This window comes from Euleptes europaea, chromosome 3, assembly GCF_029931775.1.
Source record: "Euleptes europaea isolate rEulEur1 chromosome 3, rEulEur1.hap1, whole genome shotgun sequence".
Lineage (NCBI taxonomy): Eukaryota > Metazoa > Chordata > Lepidosauria > Squamata > Sphaerodactylidae > Euleptes > Euleptes europaea.
In genome coordinates, this window is record NC_079314.1 from 119,810,267 (window position 1) to 119,827,430 (window position 17,164).

Here is a 17,164-nt window from a genome sequence, read left to right on the forward strand (position 1 = left end):
GAACATATCCGCTCCCCTCTTAAAACCTTACAAGTTAGAACATAAGAAAGGCCTTCTGGATCAGACCAAGGTCCATCAAGTCCAGCAGTCTGTTCACACAGTGGCCTACCAGGGGCCTCTAGGAAGCCCACAAACAAGGCGACTGCAGCAGCATTATCCTGCCACAAGACTCCTTCGTTACTTTTGCTCCAGCAGATTAACACGGCTGCTCCTCCAGAAGATTGGTCCTCTAGCGCTCCATCGAATTTTAATCCATTTTTATTAAGCCACACCCGGAGACCTCCGGATGCAGTGGGCTAGGGATTCAAACAAGATCACTATCTGATTGATTTCAAAGGCCAGCTGGCTTACGGAACAAAGCTCTGTGTATTTGTTGAAAAGGCCCTGGGGGTTGGATTAACAGCTCTTTACGGACTTTCTCAAGAAACTCTTTTCCAAAAAGGATACTGTCCAGTATAAGTTTTTTAAGTGAATGGTAGGTTGCTTTCCCCACTCCTCCACATGAAGCCAGCTGGGTGTCCTTGGGCCAGTTACAGCTCTCTTTGAGCTCTCTCAGCCCCACCTACCTCACAGGGTGTCTGCTGTGGGGAGGGGAAAGGAAGCCGGTTTGATTCTTCCTTAAATGTTAGAGGAAGTTGGCATATAAAAACCAACTCTTCTTCTTCCTCCTCCTCCTCTTCCTCCTCCTCCTAATGTGGTGTACTGGTTAAGAGCGGCAGACTCTGATCTGGAGAACCAGGTTCGATTCCCCATTCCTACACATGAAGCCTGTTGGGTGATGTTGGGTCAGTCACAGTTCTCTCCGAACTCTCTCAGCCCATGCAGAGGCAGGCAGTGGCAAACCACCTCCAACCATCTCTTTCCTTGAAAACCCTACAGGATCACCATAAGTCAGCTGTGACTTGACGGCACGCTGACCTAGACAGCTGTTATAAGAAGATAAAAAGAGCATTGTTGGATCAGAGGGGTCCACCTGGTCCAGAAACCTGTTTCTAAAAACCCTTTCAGGAACCCTGAAAGAAAGGGCATAAGAACATAAGAAGAGCCATGCTGGATCAGACCATCTAGTCCAGCATATGAGAGCCAGCATGGTATAGTGGTTAAGAGCGGCGTCTCTAATCTGGAGAACCGGGTTTGTTTCCTCGCTCCTCCACAGGAAGCCTGCTGAGTGACCTTGGGCTAGTCCCAGTTCTCCCCAAACTCATTCAGCCCCACCTACCTCACCAGGTGTCTGTTGCGGGGAGAGGAAGGCGATGGGAAGCCGCTCGAGGCTCCTTAAAAGTAGAGAAAAAGCAGGGTATAAAAACCAACTCTTCTCCTTCTTCTGTCTCACACCATGGCCTGATGCCAACTGCTCTCCCCAGCCAGTGTATAAGAGCGGGGGTAGACTGCCTCTGAACATGGAGGCTCCATTCACCTCTCCTGGTTAACCTGGGCCGAGAGACCTCGCCTCCTTGTTAAGTTTTCCAACCGCTCGCATCTTAAGGGGATTGCCAGCTGCCGCCCATTCCCTTCCTCTCCGCCCCAGAGGCACGGGGGGGAGCCGAGCCGATTCGTCCAGGGTCTTGTCAGCCTAATGGATTACAGCGCAGCCCGGGCTGCTGGGGAGAGGTGAAACGGTGTGGAGTGGAACAAATCTGTATGTATCGGGCACTCCCGCTGGGTCGAGCCCCGGCTGCCTCCCCTGACATGTTGATTTATATATTTGCCGCTCCCTTCCCTAATGAATCGTGCCCCAGCACGGGTCACCGGAGCCCCCTGCTGTAGAGACCCCCGTCAGCTCTGCGTCAGGGCGAATGAATCATGTTTCCCAAAGCCTTCTGCCGCGAATCGAACAGCGCCTGAACACCAGTAGGGAGGCTGCGGAGGAAAATTAAATTAAAACCCCCAAACAAACAAGGAACCCACTTCCTGTACATGGACCAGCATAGAAAACCATCGTCAGGGTGCCGATTCCACGCACATGTTTTGTCCACACTCTGCTTGGACTTCACGGTCGGCCGTTCTGGCAAGGAACTGTGTTTTGGGGGTGGAAGATTTTCAGCTTTGCACAGCTGGCTCTATCTCCTCAGACCTTGGATGCTAAGCAGGGTTGATCTGGTTAGTACTTTGATGGGAAACCACGGAGGAAGTCCACGGTCATTAGGCAGAGGCAATGACAAACCACCTCTGAATGTCTCTCGCCTTGAAAACCCTACTGGGTCACCGTAAGTCAACTGCGACCTGATGGCACTTAATTATTGCCCTGACCTGGATGGCCCAGGCTAGCCTGATCTTGTCAGATCTCGTAACCTAAGCAGGGTCAGCCCTAGTTAGTACTTGGATGTGAGACCACTGAGGAAGTCCAGTCAGAGGCCAAACAATGGCAAACCACCTCTGTTCTTCTCTTGCCTTGAAAACCCTATTGCAGGGGTGATGAACTCATTTGTTACGAGGGCCGGATATGACATAAATGTCACCTAGTCAGACTGGGCCATGACTCTCAAGGACAGAAGGAGTGGCTGGCTCATGGGCTGGAGGAGGAGGAGGAGGAGAGGAAGAAGAAGAAGAGTTGGGTTTTATGTGCCGACTTTCTCTACCACTTAAGGAAGAATCAAACCGGCTTACAATCGCCTTCCCTTCCCCTCCCCACAACAGACACCCTGTGAGGTAGGTGAGGCTGAGAGAGCTCTAAGAGAGCTGTGACTGGCCCAAGGTCACCCAGCTGGATTCAGGTGTAGGAGTGGGGAAACCTACCTGGTTCACCAGATTAGCGCCCGTTGCTCATGTGGAGGAGTGGGGAATCAAACCCAGTTCTCCAGATCAGAGTCCACTGCGCCAAACTACCACTCTTAACCACTACGCCATGCTGGCTCTCGAGCTCTCAAGGGGCCGGATACAGCCCCCAGCCATATGTTTGACATGCCTGCCCTATGGAGTCGTCATAAGTCAGCTGTGACATGACGGCACTTAATTATTGCCCTGACCCTCATGGCCCAGGCTAGCCTGCAGCAGCATTTATTCTGCTTGTGTTCCACAGCAACTAATTTATTCAGCATGCTCCTCTGATCCTGGAGAGAATAGGGATGCATCTTGACTAGTAGCCATTTTTACTAGTAGCCATGAATATTCCTCTCTCCCATGAACATGTCCACTCTAGTCTTAAAGCCTTCCAAGTTGACAGCCATCGCCACATCCTGGGGCAGGGAGTTCCACAATTTAACTATGTGTTGTGTGAAGAAATATTTCCTTTTATCAGTTTTGAATCTCTCACCCTCCAGCTTCAGCAGATGGCCCCGCGTTCTAGTATTATGAGAGAGTATTAGAAATGCCCATAGCCTGCCTAGTCAACGTTGTGATGTGACGTCACCATTTTTTAAACATTAAAAACCAAAATTTAAAACCACAGGTAAGGACCGCTAGTAAATGAATCAAATGAAGTCCTAAGTAAAACTGTCTTCAGCTTATGTATTTGATCACCGACTAATAAGTGTTTCCCTAGCATGGCCTGCACTGTTTCCCACAAAACCGCTGTCCGTGTGAATTAAGATCCGTGCTGTTTGTCTCCTCACCAGCAACCCCGCCACAAAAGCAACATGGGAGACAGTCTGACGAGACTCCTTGGTTACCGGCAGGGTTGAACTGCAGGGCCTTCCTCTTCTTTGCAATTAAAAAATAAATAACGGTGGGCGTTTTAAGGCCCTTTGGTGCTATTCGACTAACTCTAATTGCCTTTGCAGCCAAGGTGAACACTCCACTGGGTGTTTTTTTTGTTGAGGCGTTAAATGGTTCTGCCGGAAAAGGCTGAACAGCTTTGAGAGCCTCATCGTCTCCGCCAGAAGAGAAATCAGGACACGTCGAAGTAGGGCTGCTTTAGCGGAGCGCCAGACTAGCGCCATAAAAACATCACTTCTATAAGAGCGTGCAGTCCTCCTGAGGGCTTTAGATGATGAAACAGGGGTCCCCAACCGGATGCCGGGGGATGCCGTGGTGCCTGTCGACACCTTTCCTGGTGCCCGACTTGTGGGGCTTGGCCAAGCAAGGTTTCTGATTGGAGATTTGATTGGCTATGGAGATTTTTAAAAGGTGGCTGCGGTGAAAAAGATCTTTGTTGTGTGACTGAAAGTCTGTTGTGGCTGGCTCCTTCTCCTGCAGAAACTGTGTCAGACTTCCAAAGGTGCCCTCAGGAAGAAGGAGGAGGAGGAGAAGAAGAGTTGGTTTTTATACCCTGCTTTTCTCTACCCTTTAAGGAGTCTCGAACCGGCTTTGATTCCCCACTCCTCCACATGAGCGGCAGAGGGTCTGTCCGCAATGCTGATTCTATGACCGTAGGCAGATGATGAGAGGGAAGGCATCTTGGTTATCTTCTGGGCATGGAGTAGGGCTCACTGGGGGTGTGGGGGGGAGGTAGTTGTGAATTTATGACCCTGGTAGTCTCTTCCAACTCTATGATTCTATGAGTTCCCCTGGAGAAAAAGGCCGCTTTGGCCATTGGACTCTATGGCATTGAAGTCCCTCCCCAAACCCCTCCCTCCTCAGGCTCCGCCTCAAAAACCTCCCACCGGTGGCGGAGAGGGAGCTGGCCTCACTACCCACGGCACATGATGCAAAGTGCCTTTGACAACCGTCAACTTTCTCCGGGCGCAACGCGCCGCACATGCGAAAGAGCGAAGTTGCGGCAACCAGGCGAGAGCAAGGCTTCCTAATTCTTTTCAGCAGGCCGGGGAGGAGAATCGATTCCTGTCACTCACAGGTAAATCTGCAGGAGCAGGATTATGGATCTGGGTCCCTCTGCAGAGCTTTAATCTTAAAATCAATGTTCAGAAGGAAGCCGGGGGAGGGGAAGGCGGGTAGCCAAGAGGCGTCTCACTTTGACAATGATGAGCTTTTGCAACTTCAAGTGCAAAAAGTGCCCAACTGTGTCTCTGGATTACTGCTGCAAGCGGGGAGGGGGGGATATCTCACCCGTCTCTGTCGACGGCAATGACCCCCGCGGAGAACTTGAATTTCATATGTGCACACGAGCCAGTCTTAGAAGGAGCTTTGATTCCAGAATAACCCTGTCTAGGCTGGATGGGCACGTCCGGGAATGGCAGCAGAGCATCTTCTGGGCATGCAAAAGGTCTCCGGTGCAAACCCTGGCATCTCCAGTCAAACAGGATCAGCTGATGGGAAAGACCCCCACCTGAGGCCATGGGGAGGCGCTGCCAGTTAGAATAGAGAATACTCACCTTGATAGAACACGTGAACACATGAAGCTGCCTTCTACTGAATCAGACCCTTGGTCCATCAAAGTCAGTATTGTCTACTCTGACTGGCAGCGGCTCTCCTAGGTCTCAGGCGGAGGTCTGTTTCCCCACTCCTACACACAAAACCAAGCTTGGTGACCTTAGGCAAGTCACAGCTCTGTTAGAGCTCTCTCAGCCCCATCCACCTCACAGGGTGTCTGTTGTGGGGAGGGGGTGATTGTAAGCCGGTTTGAGTCTTCCTTAAGTGGTAGAGAAAGTCACCATATAAAAACCAGCTCTTCTTCCTCTTCAACATCTCTTGCCTTGAAATCCCCACACGGTTGCCATAAGTCAGCTGTGACTTGACAGCAAAAACAAAAATGCATCAACCCATCGCATTTAAGTCCCATTATTTGATTTTTTTGTTTGTTTTTCTGTTGAACTTGAGAAGGCTTGAACTGTACTTGGGCTCACTGCGGTGAGAGTTGTGACAACATGTTTGCCTTTGTGTGTTTCTCAGAGCACAGTGATTGTGGAAAAAACTGTCCAGGACCTCATGAACCTGATGCACGACCTGAGCGCCTACTCGGACCAGTTCCTCAACATGGTGTGCGTCAAGCTTCAGGAATACAAGGACACCTGCACGTTGGCCTACAGGTGAGGCGGTGGCGGGCTTTGGGTGGGACTGGACCAGAGTCAACCTCCCCAAAGAGAGGGGCCTGAAACGTTTAAAGATTTTTCGTTTGGGAGGATGAATGTTTGAGGTTCCTGAAATCCTGGGTGGTGAGGGCAAACCCAGTTCTCCAAGCAACTGTTTGTGTGTGTATTAGGGTTGCCAACCTCAAGGTGGTGGCTGGAGATCGCCTGCTGTTACAACTGATCTCCAGCCGACAAAGATCAGTTCACCGGGAGAAAATGGCCGCTTTGGCCATTGGACTCTATGGCATTGAAATCCCTCCCCAAACCCCGCCCTCCTCTGGCTCCACCCCAAAAACCTCCCGCCGATGGCAAAGAGAGACCTGGCAACCCTAGGGGAGAGGGACGTAGCTCAGTGGCAGAGCCTCTGCTTGGCATGCAGAATGTCCCAAGTTCAATCCCCGGCATCTCCAGTTAAAGGGACTAGGCAAATAGGTGATGGGAAAGACCTCTGCCTGAGGCCCTGGAGAGCCACTGCCAGTCTGAGTAGACAATACTGACTTTGATGGATCAAAGGTCTGATTCATGTGTTCATGTGATTCCCAACAGAAGAGAAAAGCGGGATACAAACAAATAAATGCAAGTGCATGTCAAATGCCTCGCTTTAAACTGCCCAGTTTGAAAATGGAGAGTCCATGCCATCGATTACTGGATGCATTTGTGACTAAATAACTGAGTTTCAGCTAGCCCTTGTGGACTGCAGCCGCTTTCCCGGAGCCAGGGTCCAAGCACCTTAGCTGTGCCATTTTCAGGGGCCGTTAGCGGCCCTTTGGGTTTTGGGAGCCTCGAAGGACCGGCTGCGCTCCGCCACTTCGAGCAGATGTCCCGTGCGCAAAAGACATTGAGCTTCAGAAGAAGCCGGGCCATTTGCCGCAGTGCCCTGTCACCTGTTCGTACACCGGGCCTCTTTCCTGCCTCTCCCCAGGAGCCCGATACGGCACAGCACCACAGATGGCTCTCTCTGTGGCCCATTGAGCTGGGAACTAATTATTAGATTGTCAGGCTGGTGGTAATGATTAACCCCATTACTGGGACAGGGAAAAATTGCAGAACTGGTTGCTGGGGGCTCGGGGTGGGGGAGCAGGCTGCATTCAGATAAGTGTTTTCTGCTATAGTCGTCAGCATCACAGGGCTGTCCGCCATTATGCCCCCATTAGCACTGTCCTCGTGTGTGTGTGTGTGTGTGTGTGTGTGTGTGTGTGTTAAGTGCCTTCAAGTCGCTTCCAACTCACAGTGACCCTATGAATTAAAGTCCTCCAAAATGTCCTATCCTTAATAGCCTTGCTCAGCTCTTGGAAACTGAGGGCCATGGCTTCCTTTATAGAGTCAGTCCATCTCTTGTTGGGTCTTCCTCTTTTCCTTCTGCCCTCAACTTTTCCTAGCATGACTGTCTTTTCTAGTGACTCTTGTCTTCTCATAATGTGACCAAAATACGACAGCCTCAGTTTAGTTATTTTAGCTTCTAGGGTCAGTTCAGGCTTGATTTGATCTAGAACCCACTGATTTATTTTTTTGGCGGTCCACGGTATCCGTAACCCTCTCCTCCAACACCACATTTCAAAGGAGTCTACTTTCTTCCTATCAGCTTTCTTCATTGTCCAGCTTTCACACCCATACATAGTAATAGGGAATACAATGGCATGAATTAACTTCATCTTGGTGACACATCCCTACACTTAAGAATATTTTCTAGCTCCCTCAAGGCTGCCCTTCCCAGTCTCAGTCGCCTTCTGATTTCTTGGCTGCAGTTTCCCTTTTGGTTGATGATGAAGCCAAGGAACAGAAGGATTATCTATAATTATTCTGCATTATCAGAAGGAAAGGTTAAAAAAAAGAACACATGAAGAATTTTAGGGTTTCAGGGGGGAATTGGGACCACTATTCAGCAAAGTGCATATTATTTGGAATGCACCTTTTGAGATAGACTATTTTCGGAATGGGGGAATTATATGCTGTACAATGATGAAAGGGGCGAATGGAGTAAAAAATGTTGAGAACCACTGCCTAGAGCATCCCTGAAAGGTGCTTGTCCAGCCTCTGCTTAAAGGCTGCCAGTGATGGGGAGCTCACCACCTCCCTAGGTAGCCTATTCCACAGTCGAACAACTCTTACTGTAGAAAAAAGAATTCCTAATATCCAGAAATTAGAAGGAGATTGAGACTGGGAAGGGCAGCCATGAAGGAGCTAGAAAAGATTTTGAAGTGTAAGGATGTGACTCTGGCCACCAAGACTAGATTAATTCATGCCATCATATTCCCTATTACTATGTATGGGTGTGAAAGCTGGACAATGAAGAAAGCTGATAGGAAGAAAATAGATTCCTTTGAAATGTGGTGTTGGAGGAGAGTGTTGCGGATTCCGTGGACTGCCAAAAAAACAAATCAGTGGGTTATAGATCAAATCAAGCCTGAACTGACCCTAGAAGCTAAAATGAATAAACTGAGGCTGTCGTATTTTGGTCACGTCATGAGACGACAAGAGTCACTGGAAAAGACCGTCATGATAGGAAAAGTTGAGGGCAGCAGGAAAAGAGGATGACCCAACAAAAGATGGATTGACTCAATAAAGGAAGCCACAGCCTTCAATTTGCAAGATATGAGCAAGGCTGTCAAAGATAGGACATTTTGGAGGACTTTCATTCATAGGGTCGCCATGAGTCGGAAGCGACTTGACGGCACTTAACACACACACACAATATCCAGCTGGTACCTTTCCTCCCATAATTTATACCCATTATTGTGAGCCCTATCCCCTGCTGCCGACAGGAACAGGTCTCTGCCCTCCTCTAAGGGACAGCCCTTCAAATACTTCAAGGGAGCAATCCTGTCCCCCCTCAACCTCCTCTTCTCCAGACTGAACATTCCCAACTCCCTCAGCCTTTCCTCGCAGGGCTTGGTCTCCAAGCCCCTGATCATCCTCGTCGCTCTCCTCCGCACCCGCTCCATTCTGTCCACATCCTTTTTGAAGTGGGGGCTTCAGAACTGCACACAGGACTCCAGGTGCGGCCTGACCAATGCGGTGTACAGCGGGACTATGATGTGGGACTATAATGCGAGAAAGCAGTGTCCAAATCAGGGTAGAGATGAGAGCCGCGTAAACACCGCCGTTATTATTGCTCATCATGCAGCACCAGGGCCCTCCGAGAGGTCTCATTCCCATCCCGCCTTAGAGTCTCTCCTTCCTTGAATTATTAGATCATCTCCGAAACCAGGAACGCCGTGTTGCTAACGCTTATGTCCAGCGGGCACACAGGACGAAACCAGCCCAAGTATACATCTCCAAACTGCAATATTGAGAAGGAAATGGGTGTATTTGTTAGACTGTGAAATCGATGCCCCGGAGAAGTCGCAGCCTCATCTCTGTTGTCATTTCAGACTTGAGTAGTCTAAGTGTACTGGTGAACGTAGCCTAGCAAACAAGCCTTCATTGACAAGGAAATGGGGGAAATAGCCCAATTGGTCTCTCCCGTCTCAAATGACTACAATTTCCTGATGTTGTTTTAACAGAGTGTGCTATGAGGATCCTTTGGATTTTCTGCAGTACAGGCTCCATGGTTATTTGTTGTTCAAGGCATTTCCCCCCCCCCCCCCGTTTTTATCTCCTTTTCCATTTTGGGGGGAGGGGGGAAGCAGCTCGAGGGTTGATGGTTTAGAAAATGGAAAAGCACATTGTTCCAGAGAGTGGCGAAAGTTAAAATGGAGACTTAGACTCTGGGTCCCTGCGGCATTTGAAAAGAAGACTCTTTGCATTTTGCTTTTTGGCAGATGAAACCGAGCCGACTGGTTAAGGCAGGTAGAGTATCCCTTATCTGGACATCCTATATCCGAACCGATCTGAAAACCAGACCCTTCGAGCTGGCATGCAGGCAGATCCGTGCTCCCTGCTTTCAGTGTTTCCTCTCTCACCTAAAAAAATAAAATACAGTGTACACTGCATTGAAGCTTTTCTCCCTCTCTCATAGTACTAGAACGTGGGGCCATCTGCTGAAGCTGGAGGGTGAGAGATTCCAAACAGATAAAAGGAAGTCTTTCTTCACACAACACGTAGTTAAATTGTGGCCCTGCCCCAGGATGTGGTGATGGCTGCCACCTTGGAAGGCTTGGAGAGGGGAGTGGACATGTTCATGGAGGAGAGGGGTATTCATGGCTACGAGTCAAAATGGATACTAGTCATGATGCATGCCTATTATCTCCAGGATCAGAAGAGCATACCGAATATGTTAGGTGATGTGGAACACAGGCAGGATGGTGCTGCTGCAGTCGCCTTGTTCATGGGCTTCCTGGAGGCACCTGGTTGGCCGCTGTGTAAACAGACTGCTGAACTTGATGGACCTTGGTCTGATCCAGCATGGCCTTTCTTACATTCTTATGTTCTTATGTTGGTGGAGACTGAAAGCCTGCCATTGTTAGTTTGTTGGTTGTTGGTTGTTGCTCTTGTTTAACAGCTGATATGGGTATTCTGGCGAGATAGTGACACCTTTGCTTTTCTGATTGTTCAGTGTACACAAACTTATTAAAATATTGTTTAAAATTATGTTCAGGCTCTGTGTATAAAGTGATTATAACATATAAATGAATTTGGGTCCCATCCCCAAGATATCTCATTATATATATGCAAAAATTCCAAAACATTCCAATACACAGAGAGATGTGAAATATGGACCACTTCTGGTCCCAAGCAGTCAGGATAAGGGATACTCACCCTATACAACTTAGCAGTCTTTGGGGTTCCAAAGAATTATTTGCCGCCATGACTGATTCTCAGCAGAAAAGGCTTCTAAAAGTCTCAACCATCTGGTCTGCAGAGGCCCAGGGGTCCGTAGTGGGGACATAAGAACATAAGGAAAGCCCTGCTGGATCAGACCAAAGTCCATCGAGTTTAGCAGTCTGTTCACACAGTGGCCAACCAGGTGCCGCTAGGAAGCCCACAAAAAAGACTGCTGCAGCAGCATTGGCCTGCCTGTGTTCCACAGCACCTAACAGAATAGGCATGCTCCTCTGATCTTGGAGAGAATAGGGATGCACCATGACTAGCATCCATTTTTACTAGTAGCCATGGATAGCCCTCTCCTACGTGAACATGTCCACTCCCCTTAAAGCTTTCCAAGTTGGCAGCCGTCCCCACATCCCGGGGCAGGGAGTTCCACCATTTAACTATGTGTTATGTGAAGAAATACTCCCATTGATCTGTTTGGAATCTCTCACCCTCCAGCTTCAGCAGATGACCCCGCATTCTGATATTATGGAAGAGGGAGAAAAGCTTCTCCCTGTCCACTCTCTCCACACCATACATAATTTTATAGACCTCTGTCATGTCTCCTCTTAACCACCTTCTTTCCAAGCTAAGTAGCAGGGACACTTTACCCTGTGTGGGTAGTAATTGTATTTGTAATGCCAGCCACAGTATTAAAAGATTGGGGAGTCTGTCCTTAGCCAACCCAACCTGCTGCTTCCTAATGTTGCTGCTGCTGATTGTATTTAGGAGCATCGTTCAGTCCGATGAAAAGCTGGTGATCAGCGCATCTTGGGCGAAGGACGACGACATCAGCCGCCTCTTGAAGTCACTCCCCAATTGGATCAACATGGCCCAGCCCAAGCAGCTGAGACCAAAGAGGGAGGAAGAAGAAGACTTCATAAGGTATGTTCTTCCAGGGGCCCTTTAAAATGAGGCGAAATGCAATGCTGAGGGGGTGGCCTTGCCTTGGTTGAGTCCTGTATGACAGCACTACTCGAGCCTACAGGAGCCCCGTGGCACAGAGTGGTAAGCTGCAGTTCTGCCATCAAAGCTCTGCTCACGACCTGAGTTAAACTATGGAACTCCCTGCCCCAGGATGTGGTGATGGCTGCCAACTTGGAAGGCTTGAAGAGGGGAGTGGACATGTTCATGGAGGATAGGCTATTCATGGCTACTTGTCAAAATGGATACTAGTCATGATGCCTACCTATTCTCTCCAGTCTCAGGGGAGCATGCCTATTACATTAGGTGCTGTGGAATACAGGCAGGACAATGCTGCTGCAGTCGTCTTGTTTGGGGGCTTCCTAGAGGCCCCTGGTTGGCCACTGTGTGAACAGACTCCTGGACTTGAAGGACCTTGGTCTGATCCTGCATGGTCTTTTTTATGTAGGAGCTATTCATCGCTACTAGTCAAAATGGATACTAGTCATGAAGCATCCCTGTTCTCTCCAGGATCAGAAGAGCATGCCTATTATAGTAGGTGCTGTGGAGCACAGGCAGAATAATACTGCTGCAGTTGTCTTGTTCGTGGGCTTCCTGGAGGCATTTGGTCAGCCACTGTGTGAGACGGGATGCTGGACTTGATGGGCCTTGGTCTGATCCAGCAGGACTTTTCTTGTGTTCTTGTGATCCCGACTGAAGTCAGTTTTCAGGTAGCCGGCTCAGGGTTGACTCAGCCTTCCATCCTTCTGGGATCGGTAAAATGAGTACCTGGTTTGCAGGGGGTAAAGTGTAGTTGACTGAGCAAGGCAATGGCAAACCACCCCATAAACAAAGTCTGTCTAGTAAACATTGGGATGCAATGTCAGCCCATGGGTCAGAAATGACCCGGTGCTTGCACCTTTACCTTTTATATAGAGCCAATGGATCCTTTGAAAATATAGGATAAATCATCTTGGGATTGTTTGTTAGTTCTGCTGTACACCACATTGGTCAGGCTGCACCTGGAGTCCTGTGTGCAGTTCTGGAGGCCTCACTTCAAAAAGGATGTGGACAGAATCGAGTGAGTGCGGAGGAGAATGACGAGGATGATCAGGGGACCTGGAGACCAAGCCCTACAAGGAAAGGCTGAGGGAGCTGGGAATGTTTAGTCTGGAGGAAAGAAGGTTGAGGGGGGACAGGATTGCTCCCTTGAAGTATTTGAAGGGCTGTCACTTAGAGGAGGGCAGGGAGCTGTTCCTGTCGGCAGTTCGACAGTGGAATCAGCTGCTTAGAATGGTGGTGAGCTCCCCCACTCTGGCAGTCTTGAAGCAGAGGCTGGACAAGCACTTGTCAGGGATGCTCTAGGCTGATCCTCCATTAAGCAGGGGGTTGGACTAGATGGCCTGTATGGCCCCTTCCAACTCTATGATTCTGTGTTACCAGGAAGTAGAATTGAACAGCTGAACGCTCCCTTTGGGCCTTGTAGCGTACTTCGTAATGCGTGTTACTTTACCCAATGAGTCAGTGTTTGACCTCCTGACCTTTTCATCAATTTTGCTGGCCTTCTTTGTCCAGCCAGCTCCCTACCCCCAACCTCCAGGGACAGCCGGAAAAGGCTTTTCATGAGCTGCTGAGCTGCTTTAGAAATCCCTGGTGATAAATGAGAGGCCTGTTACCATAACTTACTGGAATCCATTAGGAAAATGATGTTAAGGAATTCCCAGCTTTCCCATGTAGTCTGGAGCCAATCTGTTGAAATCGATCAAGTTCCTTCCCATACTAGAGGGGGAGAGTTGTGAATGAATTATGCTTAAAAGTACATCCAGACAAATCCGATTATTAAGGAAATTAGTGTGGGACCAACATGGACTAAGGACATAAGAACATAAGAAAGGCCCTGATGGATCAGACTATGGTCCATCAAGCCCAGCACACAGTGGCCAACTAGGGGCCTCTAGGAAGCCCATAAACAAGATGACTACAGCATCATTGTCCTGCCTGTGATCCAAAGCACCCGATATAATAGCCATGCTCCTCTCATGCTGGAGAGAACATAAGAAAGGCCATGCTGGATCAGACCAAGGTCCATCAAGTCCAGCAGTCTGTTCACACGGTGGCCAACCAGGTGCCTCTAGGAAGCCCACAAGCTAGACAACTGCAGCAGTATTATCCTGCCTGTGTTAAGAACAGAAGGAGGAGGAGGAGGAGGAGGAGTTGGTTTTTATATGCTGACTTTCTCTACCACTTAAGGGAGAATTAAACCGGTTTACAATCACCTCCCCTTCCCCTCCCCACAACAGACACCCTGTGAGGTAGGTGAGACTGAGAGAGTGTGACTTGCCCAAGGTCACCTAGTTGGCTTTGTGTGTAGGAGTGGAGAAACAAATCCAGTTCACCAAAGTAGCCTCCGCCGCTCATGTGGAGGAGTGGGGAATCAAACCCGGTTCTCCAGATCAGACTCCACCACACCAAACCACCGCTCTTAACCACTACACCACGCTGGCTCTCACTCCAGGAAGCCCACAGGATGCCCACAAACAAGACGACTGCAGCAGCATTGTCCTGCCTGTGTTCCACAGCACCCAATATACCGTACTAGGCATGCTCCTCTGATCCTGGAGAGAATAGGTATGCATCATTACTAGTATCCATTTTGACTAGTAGCCATGAGTAGCCCTGTCCTACATAAGAACGTAAGAAAGGCCCTGCTGGGTCAGACCAAGGTCCATCATGTCCAGCAGTCTGTTCACACAGTGGCCAACCAGCTGCCTCTGGGAAGCCCACAAACAAAGTGACTGCAGCAGCACTATCTTACCTGTGTTCCAAAGCACCTCATACAATAGGCATGCTCCTCTGATCCTGGAGAGAATAGGTAAGCATCACGACCAGTTCATCCAGTAGGAAAACAATGTTAAGGAATTCTCAGCTTTCCCATGCAGTCTGGAGCCAACCTGTTGAAATAGAACTGGTGTGGGACCAGCGGGGGCTAAGGTCACTGTACAAAAGTGACCAAAGAGGTCCTTTTCTTGGTTCTATTGTTAGGGTATATCATCATCATCATCATCATTCTCATTTTCCTTTTTCTAGGACTGCCTTTGGCAAGGAGTCTGAAGTCCTCATTGGGAACCTGGGAGATAAGCTGATTCCCCAGCAAGAGATCCTTCGCGACGTCAGTGACCTAAAGGCCTTGGCTAACATGCATGAAAGCTTGGAATGGCTCTCCAGCCGTATGAAAGCCGCTTTCTCCAACCTCCCAATGGCACAGAGTGAGTAGTCTCAAGAGGAACGGCTAGGATGCTAACCTTACCAGGTTGGTCTGTGTGATCCTCTGACCAGCACAGATGGTCAACGTCTGCTTAGAGTCACAAGTGCTGTAGTCTAGAGCCAGCATGGTGCAATGGTTAAGGAGAAGAGTTGGTTTTTATCTGCTGACTTTCTCTACCACTTAAGGAAGAATCAAACTGGCTTACAATCACCTTCTCTTCCCCTCTTCACAACAGACACCCTGTGAGGTAGGTGGGGCTGAGAGAGCTGTGACTAGCCCACGGTCACTCAGCTAGTTTCATGTGTAGGAGTGGGGAAACCATCCCGTTTCACCAGATTAGCGTCTGCCACTCATGAGGAGGAGCGGGGAATCAAACCCGGTTCTCCAGATTAGAGTCTATCGCTCCAAACCACCGCTCTTAACCACTACACCATGCTGGCTCTCTAAAGAGCGGTGGACTAATCTGAAGAACCAGGTTTGATTCCCTGCTGGCCACTGTGTGAGACAGGATGCTGGACTAGATGGACCCTCACTGGTCTGATCCAGCAGAGCTCTTCTGATGTTCTCATGAAGGCCTCAGCCTCTATGCCCTGTTGTTGGACCTCCAGAGGAACTGGTTGGCCCCTGTGTGAGACAGGATGCTGGACTGGATGGACCCTCACTGGTCTGATCCAGCGGGGCTCTTCTGATGTTCTTCTGAAGGCCTCAGCCTTTGACATCCTTAAGTTCTTGTGCTACCGTACTAATTCCCAGTGTCCGCTGCTCAGGGCGAATCACACCCTTTAAGTCATTCAGGCTTCTCTGGCTTTGTCCCGATTTCGGATTAAGACTTTTTGAAGTATTTGAACACTGCCCTGGCTGGGATTGCCGACTTTATGGTTAGCCTGTCAGAGCCTCCCCCCCGCCCCGTCCAGATAAAAATTCAATAACCTTTTTTCTGTCCGTCTGCCACAATTATCACTCATTTAAAAGCAGCCCGGCTAATGGAGTGTTTTATCACTCCCTGCAGTCTCTGCCTTGTTCATTATTTAGTGTTTGCTAAGCTGATGGCCCTTCCACCGCTCTCCCCTTATCTGCCCTTCTTCAGAATTGGATTTTTGTATTTTTTCCCCCGACCAGTCAGATATGACACACTCATTTTTGTCTTCTCCCCCGACCCTTTTCAAGGCATGCAGACTTCTTTCCTAAGAATAATTAAGGGCTGTTGTTGTGTTTTGTGGTTGGAAAGGGGGCCACTTCAGTTTTTATTCTTTCATAAATTTAGATTTTAGATCTGCCACTTCCCCCACAGATGAGAACTATTAGTGGTGTTGGAGCCAGTGTGGTAGAGTGGTTAAAGTGTCATACTAGGATCCGGGAAATCCAGGTTCGGATCTCCGCCTGTACCATGGAAGCTGTCTGGGTGATCTTGGGCCAGTCACACACTCTCAGTCTGACCTATCTCAGAGGGTTGTGAGGATAAAATGGAGGAGGGAAGAGTGGCAGCTGCTTTGGGTCCCTATTCATGTGAAAGAAGAAGAAGAGTTGGTTTTTATACCCCACTTTTCTGTACCTTTAAGGAGTCTCAAATTGCCTTACAATCGCCTTCCCTTCCCCTCCCCACAACAGACACCTTGTGAGGCAGGTGGGGCTGAGAGAGTTCAGAGAGATCTGTGACTAGCCCAAGGTCACCCAGCAGGCTTCATGTGAAGGAGTAAGGAAACCAACCCGATTCTCTAGATTAGAGTCCGCCTCTCATTTGTAGGAGAAGGGAATCAAACCCGGTTCTCCAGATTAGGGTATAAATAAAGTAAATAAATATTTGGAAGGAAAAACATCATTCGCCATCTATCGTGTACTTCTGTTGTGGCAGTAAAGCCTCTGAATGGGTGACCAGAATGTGACGGCTCTGAATGCTCAGGGTTGCTCTTTTTTCCCCCTCGGCTGTCCTCACGTTTTGAGGGTTGCTTCTGTCAGCTTGATACCGGCTTCTGAATTTCAAACTACTTCGGTTGTAAACTCCTCATACGCTTGAAAATCCCCCCAAATGTATATCTTTTCATTCAGATCAGTCATCATTCTTCCTCGCTTAATTCTGTGCAACTGGACACTCTTTTTCAAGGCAGAAGAAGAAGAAGAGTTGGTTTGTATATCCCCACTTTTCTCTGCCTTTAAGGAGCCTCAAACCAGGTTACAATCACCTTCCCTTCCTCTCCGCACAGCAGGCACCTTGTGAGGTAGGTGGGGCTGAGAGAGTTCGGAGAGAACTGTGACTAGTCCAAGGTCACCCACCTGGCTTCATGTGGAGAAGTGGGAAGAAGAAGAAGAGCTGGTTTTTATACCCTGCTTTTCTCTACCTTTT

The 17,164-nt window shown here is 49.0% G+C and overlaps 1 protein-coding gene across 1 annotated transcript in view; it reads left to right on the plus strand.

The window, feature by feature from the left end:
* The window catches only part of EXOC4 (exocyst complex component 4), a 471,090-nt gene that overhangs the window by 392,708 nt on the left and 61,218 nt on the right, over nucleotides 1–17,164 (plus strand). The window contains exons 12-14 of the mRNA XM_056846731.1: nucleotides 5,728–5,864; nucleotides 11,385–11,540; nucleotides 14,646–14,824. Of these exons, the coding sequence (XP_056702709.1) occupies nucleotides 5,728–5,864; nucleotides 11,385–11,540; nucleotides 14,646–14,824 (472 nt within the window). The remainder of the gene's footprint in view (nucleotides 1–5,727; nucleotides 5,865–11,384; nucleotides 11,541–14,645; nucleotides 14,825–17,164) is intronic.